General features: G+C 36.9%; 1 protein-coding gene across 1 annotated transcript in view; it reads right to left on the bottom strand.

Annotated features, from left to right (window-relative positions):
* Positions 1 to 16745, bottom strand: part of PSD2 (pleckstrin and Sec7 domain containing 2) — a 152965-nt gene that overhangs the window by 121261 nt on the left and 14959 nt on the right. The window contains exons 4-6 of the mRNA XM_070939150.1: positions 16123 to 16203; positions 14050 to 14162; positions 5042 to 5100 (exon numbers count right to left, since the gene is read on the bottom strand). Coding sequence (XP_070795251.1) covers positions 5042 to 5100; positions 14050 to 14162; positions 16123 to 16203 — 253 coding nt within the window. The remainder of the gene's footprint in view (positions 1 to 5041; positions 5101 to 14049; positions 14163 to 16122; positions 16204 to 16745) is intronic.

The raw sequence follows: 16745 nt of genomic DNA, 5'->3' as shown, positions 1-16745 counted from the left end.
CACATGACCACCCAGCCTATCATTAGGGCAGAGAACCGGTTGTTAAAAAATTTGAAGCCCACCACTGAACAAGACAATTTGGCTGACCTCCTTCCATATACAGCAGCACCAATTTTACACGGTTCTTTACACCAGGTCAAGACTTCGTGGGCATACCAGAACTGCCGCAAATCAAACCCCAAAACACATCATTAACAGACTGGACCGATAAGCTACAGAGCACCTTGCCAATGGTCTGCAAAATGCTGGAAGAAGTGCATGAAACATAAAAAAAAATAAGCCGATAACAAATGATCTAAACCAAAACACTTTAATATTGGAGACAAAGTCTATTTATCCACCAAATATCTCCAATCAAGAGAGCCCTCAAAGAAACTTGGACTAAAATGCATTGGACCTTTCCCTATAATTAAAATTATCAACCCTGTGACAGTGCAATTGGAATTACCAAAAACCTTCAACGCATTCACCCAGTTTTGCACTGCAGCCTATTGAAACTGGCAATCACTTTCCACTTGTGCCTCACAAAGAAACCACCTCTAATCCCTGTCCTTACCAATGGAGATCAAAGTCAAAGAGAGCTCAGATTCACGTAAACATAGAGGAAAAATATTATACTTGATACCATGGAAGGATTTCCTCCCTTCTGAAACTGAATGGATCAAAACTCAACATGTTCGAACCCCAAGAATCCTCCACAAATTCCACAATAAATACCCTGACAAACCCCATTGAAACCTGCATAAACTCTAACCATTTCTCTTATTTTCTTTCTGTTTCAAGAATAAACCACTTTTTCAAGAGGGGCAGAATGTCAGGTTAGGGTTAGGGTTAGGGTTATTGCATCACTTCAGCCCTGCTTCGTTTGATGGCATCCTGCCATAAAAAGGGGGAGGGTGAAGTAAAGGGATATAGGGAGGCGGAATGACAGGGACCAGAGGTGCCAGCCCAGAACAGAGCCTGACAGATCCAAGGACACAAGCATGAGAACAGAATGTGAACACCCACCAAAGAGGGGCAAAACTTTTTTTAAAAAAATTTTTTTGATTTATATGCCGCCCTTCTCCGGAAACTCAGGGCAGCTTTAGCACTGTTATCAAAGCACTTAGTTTGAATACTGTTGTACAATTGTGAAAGGACCATGGGGAAAGGGTCCAAGAGAAGGTTTTATGTGGGAACATTCAGATCCAGCTTTCCTTATGCTGTAACCACTTGGCTTTAGTAAAAGTACACCTTTCAATACAAATGGAGTCAAGGGTCTTTCTTTCCTAAATGCCCAAGCTTGGATAGGCCTAACAGAAGCAATGGATGGAAACTAAACAAGGAGAGAACCAACCTAGAATTAAAGAAAAAATTCCTGACAGTGAGAAGAGCCTTGGTAGTACAGTGGTCTAAGTCACCCTGTTATTAAGCTGGTTATTAAGACCAGCTGCCTGCAATTACTGCGGGTTCGAATCTCGCCAAGGCTCAAGGTTGACTCAGCCTTCCATCCTTTCTAAGGTAGGTAAATTGAGGACCCAGTTGTGGGGGCAATAAGCTGACTTTGTATAAATATACAAAGGATGAAGGCTATTGCTGAGCACATTGTAAGCCACCCTGAGTCTCCGGAGAAGGGCGGCATATAAATCAATTTAAAAAAAAATTAACCAGTGGAACAGCTTGCCTCCTGAGATTCAAGGTGCTCCATCTCTCTAATGTCTATGTATATTTACCCATGTAGTATAGCTGTAGTATTTATCATTCTTTACGTCTCCCTTTTATTGGGATGGTGATGATGATTGATGATGATGATGATGATGATGATGATGATGATTGTGTTGCTTTGCATGTTCACCGAGTGCTTCTGTACCTGAGACAAATTCCTTGTGTGTTTAATCACACTTAGCCAAATAAAATTCAATTGATTTCAACACTGGGGACTTTTAAGAAGAGATTGGACAGCCATTTGTCTGGAATGGTATACACAGTGGTGGGATTCAGTCAGTTCGCACCACTTCGGGAGAACCGGTTTTTAACTTTTTGAGCAGTTTGGCAAACTGGTTGTTGGAAGAAATCATTAGGGCAGAGAACCGCTTGTTAAATTACTTGAATTCCACCACTGGGTATATGGCACAGTTCCCCAAACTTTCTAGCTTTGCAGACTGGCAGGAGGGGAGAGAGGCGATGGTTCTATGCGAGTGGCGGGCAAGTACACACATCTCCACTACTGAATTGGTTGTTCTGAGCCAAAGTGTCTCTCACGTATCTCTTTTTATCATTTTTATTTCTATAAAATGAGGAAGGTGGCAGAGACTTGGATAAATATTAGAGAAGACTTTTTTATTTATTTAAATGTATTTATTATTAAAATTATATACTGCCCAACTCCCAGTGATTCCATGTAGTTCACAAAGTAGAAACAGAGAAAAATAACAATAAAAGAATGCAACAATAAAGGAACAAACAGTGGCCAAAAAATGGGCAACAATAAAGACAGATCCATAGTAGTCAGAAGGGCCTTCAAATACTTTAACCAAAGGTCTGGGCAAAGAAGCAGCAGGAAGATTGAAAGCTGCCAATTATAATTAAAGGGACCAAGTTGTCTGGAAAAAAAGGAAAACTTAAGCCAATAAGAAAAGATGAAAATCCAGGCAGAAATTTAAATAGATTAGCTTTACGGCAAAGGACCACATTTGAAATGCAATGTGGTGCTTGAAAAATGATACTCAAAAATATGGACTTTTTCCAAATGAAGAAATGACCTGTAGGGGCTGAACTGAGCTCCAAAAAGGAACTGGGAGTACATTTGCATTGTTTTTATTATATAGATGAGTTATATTACAGTTACTTATCTTAGACTATTTTAATGGTCATACTTTTTTAAAAAAAATAATTTGATTACTGAAAGTAAAATGGATGGGAGAAGATATTGGGGGACTGTATTCAACTTTCTCCCTCCCCCATGGACCAGAGTCATTTTATTAAAATCCAACTATCTTGTCATCAGATTTCACTGATACTGTCTTGGAAATTGGGGGTTGCCTATTCCTATACTAACGCAAAACTAAAATGTTCCATGAATAATTTCACATATACAGTGCTAAAGAATTTCATGCAAGAGCCAGTTTGGTGTGATGGGTAAGACACCAGGCTAGAAACCAGGAGAACATGAGTTCTAGTCCGACCTTAAGCACAAAGCCAACTGGGTGACTTCCAGCTAGTCGCACTCTCTCACCCCTAGGAAAGAGATAATTGCAAACCATTGCTGAAAAAACCTTGCTGAGAAAACTGCAGGGACCAGTTGCCAGAAGGCACACACAATAACAAACACAAAAAGAATTTCATGGGGCTAAATTTCACATACTTTCATCCAACCTCATAATTGTTTTTGTTTAGCTTTGTTTCTATTTTTTTTAATGACAAATTGTACTACTTAATACATAATTATGGTTTATTATTCTATTTATTAGATTTTTATCAGGCCTTTATTACTTCATAAGTATCTCAGGTTGGCAAATGTGCTTAGTACTCCTTCCTTCTCCTCTTTTTTCCCTTCAACAAGTATTTGAGGTGGGTTGGGCTGAGACAATGTGACTGACCCAAAGTCACCCAGATGGCTTTCATGCCTAATCGGGGGGACTAGAATTCACAGTCTCCTGGTTTCTAGGACAGCGCCTTAACAACTACACCAAAGTGACTCCCATATTTCCCATTTGATAACCTTAAAGATATTTGACCTATTTTTTAATTATTCTTTATTATTTATTTCCACAAAATTAAATATCTTTTAATGAGTCTGTCAGATCCACCATCTTCAGCTCGGTGCCGCACTGGTGTCCTGCCATCAAAGGACTGGGTGGGGAGGCATGAGGAGCAGACAAACAGGCAGCAATAAATCTGTGTGCATTTTTTTGTGGGGGGAGATGACAGCTGAAGAAAAGCAGAAAACCATGGGACCGGTTCATGCCAAGGCATCTTCAAGACCATTTGCCTTGAGTGTGGAAAGTTAGCCCTGAGTATGGAAAGAAACATCCAAGCTGCATCACATTGCCTGGGGTTGGACTGGTCATGGGGGAGAGGGATGGGATTGAAGGAAGTAGTTTGATCTTGTTGCGTGGGAAACTCAGATTCCTCCTGACTTTACTGCAACCAGCATCTCTTAGTAAAAGTACGTTTCACTTCAAACAAATGGAGTCGAAGGTTTTTCTTCCCTAAGGGATTAGACTGGGACAGGTCTGACAGAGTCATTGTTATGAGATTTAACACAAATGGAATTATTTACAATATATGAAGTTCTGGATTTTGTATATGTTAAGTTCTAGATTTGTATTTGTACCAGTTGTGGTACAGTAACATCAGACCCCCCAAATATTATACATTTTGACATTGTATTCTGAAGGATCATTATATCCGTCTCCTCTCAGTAGGGCAACATTTTTATTAGGCTAATTTGGAGTCACACATTCTTAAGTAAGTTTCATTAAGCATCATAGTAAGTAAAGCAGAGAATGAAAAAAGGGTTGCTGTTCAAGCCTCAAGCCTGTATTTCCTTATAACTTTAATGGACTATAGTAAAGCATGCAGACATTCCAGGTAGCTTATGTCAAGATGGTTCAGGACTTTCTCAAGGGCTGATGAACTGAAGAAGCAAATCAACAGCGGCTAATTCTTCACTTGAACAGGTTAAACCCAGTTGTCAACTTGAAAATTTCTTCACATTAAGAGAAAACACATGGCTAACTCCTGTGGTAGGTGAAGAATAGAAACTAGAGACTTTTATGTTAACAAATAATTTGGAGATAATTTTAACTGATATTCTAGCTAAGATCAAAAGTATACTTTTTAAAAAGCTACATTTGACAGTGTCTTTTGCTATATCTGGAGCATGAAACTAGATTTAATTGAAATATTTAAGTCACTCTCCTCTACCATTTGTTTTACAATATTCATTTCCAAACTATTCTGGTATTCCCAGATAGCCTCATATTTACCATAAGGTTAAAGTCAAGGGGGAATCTCAGGGGAGAATCAAAGTTAGTCTCTTTTTATTAGCCATACTTACATGGCCATGGAGATCAGTGTTCAGCAGCATCAGAGCACAGGTGAGTGTATGGATTCCATCTGGAAAATACAAGGAATTTAATATACTTTAAAATTAGTCCCAAGAAATATATTTAAAACAAGGCAGTTCCTATATCTGCTTAGCTCACTGGAGAGGACAAGATTTTAACATCTGAGACCAAACGGCTAGCAGTAGTTGATAAAATTAATTTCATCCCAAATCCAGGAACTGTTCAAATTCTTAATAATATTCCTGCATTTAATTGTGACACTAAGGGTGAAAATTGCCCAAAGCATCTGGTACATATTAAAGGAAAAAAGAACAATAATGACATTGTTGTGTGTGTACCATCCAAGCAGAAAATATAACTGAATTACTGTTCAAATGTGTGAGGGGTCCAGGAAATATATTGCAATGGAAATGAGGGAATTTCAACTATCCCACATTAATTGGGAATCAAACATTCAATAACTGCTCCAACAGTTCTTTACATGCCTTGCAGACATTTTCATTGTCCAAAGGGGGAGGAGGGAACTCAAGGTTCAGCTATATTGGGTCTAATGCATTTTACTAGGAAAGAAATTGTTGAAGAAGTGATAATTGTAGGAAACTTGGCAGACAGTGGCCATATGATCTATCATCATCATCTTTTTAGTCATTGTCTATCCACTGCAGGATGAAGGCCTCTTCTGCATGTTTCCAATCAATACAGTCCTGAGCTTTCTTTTGCCAATTGGGCCTGCAATATTTGCTGATGTCGGCAATCCATCTTGTTTTAGGTCTCTTTCATGGATGCTTTTTATCAAGTGGAATTCATTCTATAACTGCCTTGGTCCATCTGCCTTTTTGCTTTCTGACCAACCTATTTCCATTTCAGTTCTTTTACTTTCTTTGTCAGCTGCTCATCTTCACTTTCTTTGAAGCTCGCTAACAACTGCCATAACTTGGGGGGGGGCAGGGGGCATCCAGGAAGGGAAGCGTGCTGGAGGTGTGAAAGAATGCTGCAGGAAATTGGAGAGTATGGACACTAACAGGAACCAGAGATGCCAAACTGAGCTTCAAGGACACCAGTCCTGGGAAAGGAATTTACATTGGTGCCTGAGGCATCTTCTCAAAACATTGGAATGGAACCTGATTGGACTACTTTCCTAGGGAGGAGGGTTTTGGACATTGGGGATTGCTTTCAATATCTGATTTTTGTGCAGTTTCTTTTTTCAGAGCTTGCCTCATCCATGCTGCACTCAGCATCTCTAGTAAAATACCTTTCTCTAAATCCTATGGAGTCAAGGGTCGTTCTTTCCTAGGGAGTAGCTGGGGCCAGTCTGACACTCTTGATGATATTGTATACTTTCATTTGTTCTCTAATCCATGTGCAGGTTTTTCTATCTTATCTTGAGATTCTGAGCATGCATCTTTCCATGGCTCTTTGCACCACTCGTACCTTTTGTAACGATTGTGAGGTTAGTGTCCATTATTTCATCGGCATATGTTAGAGCAGGTAGCACACACTGATCAAAACCTATTCTCTTCAGGCATAGGGGGAGATTGTTCTTGAAAATTATGCTTAGTTTGCTGAATGCCTGTTAACCACATTTAACATGCCATTCAAAAAAAGGAAAGGAAATATGATATATAATTCAGTGTATTTCAGGCAGGGAGAACTAAAGGTAATCGGATCAGTGTTTTAGTGTTCAAGAAGATTGATTTTGATAAATGAAAAGGAAAAGTAAGAAAAATTCCATGTATGAAAATCCTGAGGCAGAAAGTAATTCAGAAGGGTTAGGGAATATTGAGATAATAAGGTCCAACCACAAGCAATACCAGAGGAATAAAAATGGGAGACAGATGATGAAATTTTGTTGCATAAAGAACTCTGGGGTAAACAAAAAGGACAAATTTAGAAAATGGACTCTATCCAACAAAATGCTTTTCAACAGTAAAAAAAAAGTTAGGTTCTGAAATTACCTAGGAAAAATCAGATGCAGAGGTACAAGACAAGCATCACGTGGCTCAGCAGTAGTGCTAGAGAAGAGTGTCCACATTCTGGTAGACTACAGATTAATCATAAGATAGCAAGTGCCAAAAGACCCAATAACATTTTGAGCCACATCAATACAGGCATTGTGACCAGATCATGGGAAATGTTAGTACCATTTTACTAGTGGTCAAGTGTTGGACAGTTCATCCTGAAATACTTTATTCAGTTCTGGTCACACAACACAAAAAAGTTGCTGAGGTACTGGAAAGAGTGCAGAGAAGAGCAACACAGATGGTGAAGGGATTGGAAGCAAAAGCTATAAGTGAAAAAAAATGGGTAAGTTTAGTCAAAAGAAGAGAAGGCTAACATGAGTATGATAACAGTCTTCTAATATATGGATGACAGAGGGAAGGGGTGTGGATTTATTCTTCAGAGCACCTAAAGGAAAGACAAGAACTGGTAGATGAAAACTTTATACTGAGAGATTCGAATTTGAAATGAGGAGGAATTTCTGACTGAGAAAGTTATTAAGCAGCAGAATAGCCTGCTTTCTGGAGTCATGCTCCATTGCTAGACTTTTTTTCCCCCAAACAAAGATTGGATATCCATTTATTTTGGATGGTCTGAGTATTCCTGTGCAAAAGGACTGGAGTAGAAGACCTCCAAGATCCCTTTCAATTCCATGATTTTTTCTAAATCATCTGACACAGACTCTCTTTTTGTGAAAAGGTGTGTTTTACTTACAGTTTAACTGTCTTCTTCTGTCACCTGTCTTATTATATCTTTCCTCTATTTGAGTGATGTTTCAATGACCACTCAATATTACAGCCAGAACCACTGGGGCCTTTTTTACTATTTAGTCACAGAATTTGGAGAGGGAAAGGGATATAGTTTTCCTTTTGTAGGCCTTCCTGTTTTTTTCAGTTTCTTTGAGTTTTATTATTATCCTATGATAGTTAAAACTGTTCAGATACAGGGTAATAGTAAATGGGAATATTACTAATACATTGCAGATAACTAAAGGGGTACGACAAGGGTGACCATTGTCACCACTGCTTTTCATTTTAACATTAGAAATATTATTAAATAGAATTAGAGGAAACCAAGAGATAAAGGGAATGAAAATTAAAAGAGAAGAGTACAAGGCACAGGCCTTTGCCGACGATATGGTATTTATTATTGAGGAACCTCTGGAATCTGGCCCCACCCTAATATGGGAAATAGAAACATATGGGGAAATGTCAGGACTTAAAATTAATAAAGGGAAAACCAAAATGATAATTTAAAACTTAACAACAACTCAGAAAAAAGAATTAGAAAAAGAAATGGACTTACAAATTGTTAAGAAAATTAAATACCTAGGGATATGATTAACAGCAAGGTGTTCCTCGTTAAAGGAGGATAACTATATGGTGCTGGTCCAACAAATTGAGAAAGATTTGGAAAAGTAGAAAATGTTACAAATATCACTCTTAGGTAGGATAGCGACTATTAAGATGAATATCCTACCTAAACTATTATATGTATTTCAAACATTACCCATCCCATTAAATAGAAAATTTTTCATGGAGCTTAATAAAATTATTACTAAATTTGTCTGGTCTGGAAAAAATGCAAGGATAAAACTACACTTTCTCCAAGACAGTAGAAATAGGGATGGTTTTGGTCTCCTGGTGTGGGAATGTGAACTATACCACAAAGCAGCTACATTAGTTTGGATAAGGGATTGGGTCAATTTAAGGAATAGAAGAATCTTAATTCTGGAAGGACACAATTTACGAAAGGGGTGGCATGCTTTTATGTGGGACAAAGGGAATAGGATACATTCATACTTTTACAGATATAAAATAAGAGATGTACTGATATGAATTTGGGAAGATATAAAGAAGAAACACTATATGAAAATTCCCGGTTGTTATCTACCATGGAAGCTATGATCCACCCCAACACATTAGACATTAGTAAAATGCCTAGATACACAGAAATCTTAGATAAACAGGGAAAACTTAAAAGTAACCAGGTATTAAAAGAACAAGGAATATCCATTGACTGGTGGCCATACTTACAAATACAATCCAGATACAAAAAAGATATGGAAGAACACGGAATAGATTTGGAACCAAGACAATTAGATAAATTGCTGATTGGCGCTGAAAGAAAATTAATATCTAAATTATACAATTACTTATTAGAATTTGATAGAGCAGAGGAGGTGGTAAAAGAACCAATGATCGCATGGGTGAAAAATGTAGGACATAACATAAACCTAGATGATTGGGAAACTATTTGGCATAAAAACTATACATTAACAAAGTCGCTGGCCTTTAAGGAAAATCAATATAAAATGCTATATTTTTGACACCTAGCTCCAGCAAGGCTGGCCAAAATGTACCCAAATCTAAGCCCCAAGTGCTGGAAATGCAACCAATACCAAGGTACTTTCTTTCATGCTTGGTGGTTATGCCCCGAAGCGAAAAAGTATTGGATCAAAATATGAGATTGGGTACAAGATTTAACAAACTGCCAAACTGAGTTAAATCTGGAAACATTTCTCCTGGGAATATTAAAAACCAAATTTGATTAAAAAAATAAGATATCTGATCCTGTATATACAAACAGCAGCAAGAATTGCATTCACGCAATATTGGAAAGAACATAACTTACCACCAGAGGGATTGATTATTCAAAAAATATTTGAATGTGCTGAAATGAATAAACTGACTTTAGAATTAAAAGAAAAAGAGGATTCGGAATATGCGGTTTGGGAAAAATGGTATAGGTGGATAGACAACAGAAACAAAAATGGGTAATATTTATAAGGAAGCTGAGGATGTATATATGTATATAATATAGATTTTATGTGAATTGTTAATCCAAAATATATAAAAATGACATTGTCTGTTTGAATATGTATTAGAGTTTTGGAAAAGAAAAACTACAATAAAAATTATTTACAAAAAAAAAAAAACTGTTCAGATATAACAGCTTTATCATAGTGTTTGAGTAGTGTCCACCTGAACTTTTGAATTACTGGCAATCCAGAAGCCAGAATTTTCTGGATTACAGCTCTATCTTGATTTGTTCAAAATTCCTAACACATGGCAATAGCTGTATATGTAAATCATTTGTATTTTGCTTTTTTTTCAGCTTTCAGCAAGCCTAATTATTTTACTCTTCATGAAACAGGTATTCTACCTTTAAAAGTGATAGCACCCAATGACATCAGCAAGTGTATAAAATCTGTTAGGATTCCCCCTCTCCTAGCAGTTTCCTTGAAGACAAAGATAAGTGACTAGTGGTGAGGGTGATGAGGGTGGCAGTTCTTGGCCATTTCAACCTCACATGGATATCTCTCTATTTTGGGCCCTACTCAGTTTCATATGCAGCTATTCTCCTAAGAAGGAGATAGGGAAACACTATGTTGGTGGCCAATCAGAATTTTGCAATTGCATTAATCTGCTCAGTAGGTAAGAGTCTGAGTTTGTTTATGGTATGCCTTTGCTGGTTAAATACAAACATAAAACATCAAATTAATGAAATAACAGGAATAACCCTTTCTCCACTATCGCTTTCCAAAAGAGGACCAAATAATTAGGAAATCTGCTTTCATTGTCTATATATATAAAAAGAAGAGGAAGTAAAACAACTGCTTGAGACTTGGCTCTATTCACAATATTTATCTGTTTGTTGGGGTTGTTTTTCTTTTATTCAGCTCCAGTTATAACAGCATGAATGTAGGAGGAAGGAGCGCAGAGGAAGAAGCCTAGAGATAACCTACAGCCAGACTGCCTACACCATTTCTGCTACAGTGCTACAATTTTTTCCCTCTGACCTGTTGATATGTCAAAGAAGGACTCTACCAATTGTTCTGCTTACCATTCACTACACAGACAAAATCAAGACAGCCACATTTGGCAGTGAATTGAACAGACACAGTAGAGACGGAATAGATAGCTGCAGCCAGTCAGCAAATTTTATCACCTTATTAAATTTTTGGGTTAATAGAGAACACTTAAAATTGGCTTTTATTTTTTTAATGTAAAGTATGTAAAACCTTTAAACCAACTCAATCCCTAGAACTTTAGGAGGCATACAAAAGCAGTAGCAATATAGCCAATATATATATATATATACAATAAATTCAACAAAACCAAAACATAAGCTATAATATATATTTTTTAAAAAATAACATTCAGACATGATGCCAACAACTATAAAACAATTATCTTCCAAAGGCCCTCTGTAACAGCCAAGTTATTAAACCTCTGAAATCTCTCTTATTTCTATCCCATTTTGCCCTGCAACAAAGCATCTGCAGATATTTTATGGTTCCCCATTATAGCCTTTCGGCTATTTCTTTTCAGACAAAATTTGAAGCAGGTTGAGTTGAATAGGTTTGTCTTGAAATCTCAAATCATGAGTGTAGGCTTTAAGATGTGTGGACTTTAAGAAGTTGGCCACAATCTACTTCTTGGTAAGCTAGAAAAAAGTGGAATAGATAGCATCACCATCAGATGGATTTGTAACTGGCTGACAAACTGTACTCAATGAGCAGTCTTTAATGGTACTACATCTACATGGAGGGAAGTAAACAGTGGGGTACCACAAGATTCCGTCTTAGGCCCAGTATTCTTCAATATCTTCATAAACTACTTAAATGAGGGAATAGAAGGGGAACTTACCAAATTTGCGGATGATACTAAGCTGGCAGGAATAGCCAACACCCTAGATGATAGGTTCAAGATCCAAGTGGATCTTGACAGACTTGAACACTGAGCCTTATCTAACAAAATGAAATTCAATGTAGAGAAAAGTAAAGTCTTACACTTAGGCAAGAAAGACCAAAAGTATACATATAGACTGGGTGAAACCAGGCTTAATAGCAATAACTGTGAGAGAGATCTTGGAGTCTTAGTGGACAACCAATTAAATATGAGCCAACAGTGTGCAGCAGCAGCCAAAAAAAGCCAATGCAATCCTAAATTGCATTAACAGAGGGATACAATGAAGATCAAGTGAGATACTGATACCACTCTAAAAAGCCTTAGTAAGACCACACCTAGAATACTGCATCCAGTATTGGTCACCACACTATAAAAAAGATGTTGAGACTCTAGAAAGAATGCAGAGAAGAACAACCAAGATGATTAGGGCACTGGAGGCTAAAACATAAGATGAACAGTTGCAGGAACTGGGCATGGCTAGTCTGGTGAAGAGAAGGACTAGGGGAAACATGATAGCAGTGTTTGAGTGGCTGCCAAAGAAAGGAGGGGGTCACACTATTTTCCAAAGCACCTGAAAGCCAAACAAGGAATAATGGATGGAAACTCAACAAGGACAACCTGGAACAATCTGGAAATAAGGAGAAATTTTCTTACAATGAGAACAATCAGCAATGGAACCGCTTGCATTCAGAAGTTGTGGGAGCTTCATCAGTGGAAGCTTTCAAGAAGAAACTGGACTTCCATCTGTCAGAAAAGGTGTAGGGGCGCCTTGGTTGGGGAGTTGGACTAGATGACCTACAAGGTGCCTTCCAACTCTGTTAATCTGAATCTGACTTTAAGATGCAGGGACTTCAACTCCCATAATTTACCAGCCAGAATGTTAGCTGGAGTATTCTGGTGTGAAGTCCACACTTTTTAGAGTTGCCAAGTTTAAAAAACACTGATATAGATAAACCCATTTCTTCTTTGAATCTCCAGCTCAAACCTCATCAGGTTTTACTCACAAAGGCCTAATTTTTCAGCCTAAACTACATAAGATAGAAGAAATATACTGTTAGGATATGGTGCTTGCCTAACAGGTTGGCCAGGCAATATATAAACTAACATGATGAATATGTATTCTATTCTATTCTATGACTTTAAGAAGTACTGCTGAGTCATTGTAATGCTGAGTCATTGTATCCTGATTGGATAAGATCTGTAGTAACTGTATTTAAGGAGAGCTTGAATGTAGTCATTGTGGACATGCCACCATCGTGACCTGTTACCAGCGTGAACTTGCTGCTATTTATTACCTACTGCTGTTTTGTATTTTCTACTTGATCTTTTACATGGTCTAATGTGATCATGGTTTATTTATTCTGTTTTTAAGAACTATTTATATTGTTCCTGTTTGATCCTTTTACTACAAACTGGTAAGAAGAATTTTGTATCTTTGGACTGATTATGACTGGCTAAGACTTGGATTGATTAAAGACTATGAGATTGTTTTTCACTACAAAGTGAAAACTTTGATAAACCAGTTTATATGTATTTTATTCATTATTGGTCTCAGCACTGTTTCCATGTGTTCTACGCTCTGCTGGCTGTTAACACAACAATATCTTTAACATATACCATTTGATATTTCAAGTGTTATGAATGGTACATCTTTAAGTATTTAATTATATCCTTCTTGTGCACTCTCCTTCCTCTGCACTTCGCCTTATTCCTTCACATAGTATCATACCTTATTAAAAAAAGTGAATTTACTGAAACAAAAGGAACTGAAACAAGAATGGGAAGCAATAGGAAGAAAAGCAGGAAGTAATAGGTTTATCACCACGTGCAATACTTTTGTATATCATATTAGACAAAAAAATATGAAGATTATCAAAGCCAAGGTTGAATAGAACCAAAGCATTGCTACTGTTACATGTCTTTTGAGCCTTATATTCTTGGCCACAAATATACCAAGAACCCTATTAATAGCATTCAAGCTTCAGCTCACCATACTGTATGATGATTGACTTCTGGAAATAGGGAGAGGAAGAAAAAAGATAATAATAGTAGTTGAAATACTATTCTACTGTTTTAATAATCTGATGTCTTTTTTCCCTCTTGTTTTATTCAGGGAGAGAAAAATTAGTTGTTGTTTTTCCCTGCAACCCTGTGCAATTCCTTTGATAAATTCAAGCAATGTTTCTTTAGCAACCTCTTACGCTAGAATTATGCCATGAGTCTGAATACAATTTAAATAAATGAATAAATAAATAAATAAATTCATCTGAGTTTGAGGCTAAAATCTGAGTGTCATCAGTGTTTACCTTCCGATGTGCTCTCCTGGGGATTGCAGTGACAATATCTGCGAGAGAAATGGACGAGGACCCGCTCCCGTTCCTGTGTCTCTCCCATAAGGGGGAAAGCTTTTAGGAAAGCTCTAAACATAGAAAGTAATTATTAAGAAAACAACTAAACAAACAAGAGATTTAATATATCAAACTTTTTCAAGTTTTAAAAGTACCAAACCTTTTGGGATCAGAGACATTCTGTGAGGATTTGAACTCGAAAGACTGTAAGTCAACAAGTGACTTACTCAAGTGATTTGAACTAAATAGCAGAGACTGTAGCTCTTGCTGACATCTGATTTGGGTGTTTTGCTCCCAAAAGATCTTTGGTGGAATGTGCCCAGATAGTGACCATCATTCCCATGGAGAAAAGACACCCCCTCACTTTTGAAAATGTCCAGGTGGCTCATACTTTTGGTTTTTATTTCTTTTCATAGCAGAAAGACCCTCCATTCAGATAACAGTATGGTTCCCTTTTGTGGCAGTCCTGGAGTCACTCAATGACAGCACTGTCATGGTACATGGTATGGTCATCTATCATTTCAAGAAACAGCACCAAGAAACAAGCTGCTTTTGGAGGAAGCCCATAATACTGGTCTTATGTGGAACAATTTTGTTGTAGAAAGGAATAAAAATATCAAATGCACAATATTTTTGTGAATGTGAAATATGAGTATGAAAAGAAAAGAAAAACAAAACAAAGACCAAATGTTTAAATACCTTCTACATCAATCCCACACCAATGATTTTATATCCAGATGTTTCATTAAAAATGTAGGTTGCAAAATGGAAAGCAGAATGGCTTGGATTTACTATATATTTGAACTGGTAGATTATATGCAGAAAATAAAACCAAAAGGCCAGCTTTTTTCACAATAATTAATTAGATACCTGCAGGAAATCTATAGCAAAATATAAATGTAATAGGCCTTCCCAATTCCTATTCCCCAGGAAACAGCATTAAAAGCAATCTTGCTTCTAGTACGGCATTTAATACATGAGCATAATGACTAGAGCTTATTGAGCTATATCTCTTTTGTCAATTGCCCAAACCCCTCTTAAAATCAAATCAAAGTTATATTCTATTGCAACCCGTGATAGTGAATTCTATAGCTTAATAATGTGCTGGGTGAAAAGCACTTACTGTAGTACCTGTAAACCAGATCGTGTTTTTATTAAGCTATTGACCATAACCATTAGATATCTTTCCTGATTTGTCACTGCTAATTCACTGGTTTAGATGTGAAGTTAGAATTGTTTTCTTCAATGTGTATCATATCTACAGTGAAATGCCTTCTGTTTGGGGAGCATAGAATCAATAGAAAGACATATGTCAGAGATGCAAAAGAAATGTATATTAACCAAACCAATGTAAGTGTTAGAAACAGGAGTGGGGCAGTAGCAGTCACAGCTATGCAGATGAGGCTCCATCCCTTTTATATTTTGCAATGCATGTAAAAAAGGGGTGGAATTTAGATAATATGGCTGTGACTGCCCTGAAAACACACTGATTAGAAATCTGAAATGGAAGGCATAATTTCATTTTACAGATAAACATGTAAAATAAAACAGATAGCACTTTAAACAGAAAAAGTTGCTTGAGGAAAATGTAACTTCCAGTAAAGAAGAGGTTAAGGTAAGGTCAGAGTTTTCCCCATAGTCTTTTAATTAGAAGTGTGCTCTCACACCCTAATCCTGCCTTTCAGCCCATGGAAATTTATAACATTACAAGCAAAGCAAAAGTAAACTAGGGTCGTGGTTTGCCATCATGCTCAATGGATAAAGAGAAGAGGCCTGAGAGAATAATATTCATATGTGGATCAGATTACTCAGTGAGTCAGTATATGGTTTCTGCTCAACCAACAAACATTTTAAACTTTTTTAGTCTTTATAATACCCAACATTTTTCTTATAGATGAACAGTGCTTGTTTATAAACAACCAATGCTATCTCTTTTTCTTTTTTAACCCTAAAAATTGTTAAGTTAATTTTGCAAAATTCCAGAAGCATAAAATTAACAGATTCAATTATTTATTAATCAGCCCTGCTCACCTTAGTGCTTTATCCAAGGTCAACCCAGTAAAATCGAAGAAACTGAGATATTCTTCTGCTACCATTTTGCTAAACTCGTTACTGTAATTAAAGATAACACCAATAATTATGGGCATACTCTTCACAAAGAATCCTGTAAATGAATGTGTTTGTGAGTATACACTAGACACCAAATTAGTGTATACCTCAAATTGGGAGTGGAAAAGGCCAAATTTGATTGGGTTAAGAGTAGGGTACTATCCTCTCATTGGAATTTGGGGAAAAAATCGTTCTCATTTTTTGCTCTCAGTATAATTCTGATTTTTGTTCTCCTTTTAATGTATAAACAATAAGTTAAACCTCAAATGGAAAAATTGGAAACAATAGACTGAAACAAGAAAGTATCAAAGTTTTTTTGGATACAACCTCTTAATAGCTTGGTTTGGAGAACCTTACACTCGACTAGCTGTGTTTATTTCTAATATGTGTAGGAATAGGGATTTTGTTTATGTGTTTATGATACATGATTGTACAGATGCATTATTCTATCATTCCATATTCTGGAAGAGCTGGGAGAACTGCTTCACATCTTTAGAAATGCATTAGGGAAGTAGAAATGGAGAACTGAGGAGGGAGATATATTT

This window comes from Pituophis catenifer, unplaced genomic scaffold (genome assembly GCF_029215685.1).
Source record: "Pituophis catenifer annectens isolate HBS135680 unplaced genomic scaffold, rPitCat1.0.hap2 SCAF_3, whole genome shotgun sequence".
In the NCBI taxonomy this organism is placed as follows: domain Eukaryota; kingdom Metazoa; phylum Chordata; class Lepidosauria; order Squamata; family Colubridae; genus Pituophis; species Pituophis catenifer.
Note: the sequence above shows the minus strand (reverse complement) of the source record. Positions and strands in the feature narration are given on the sequence as shown.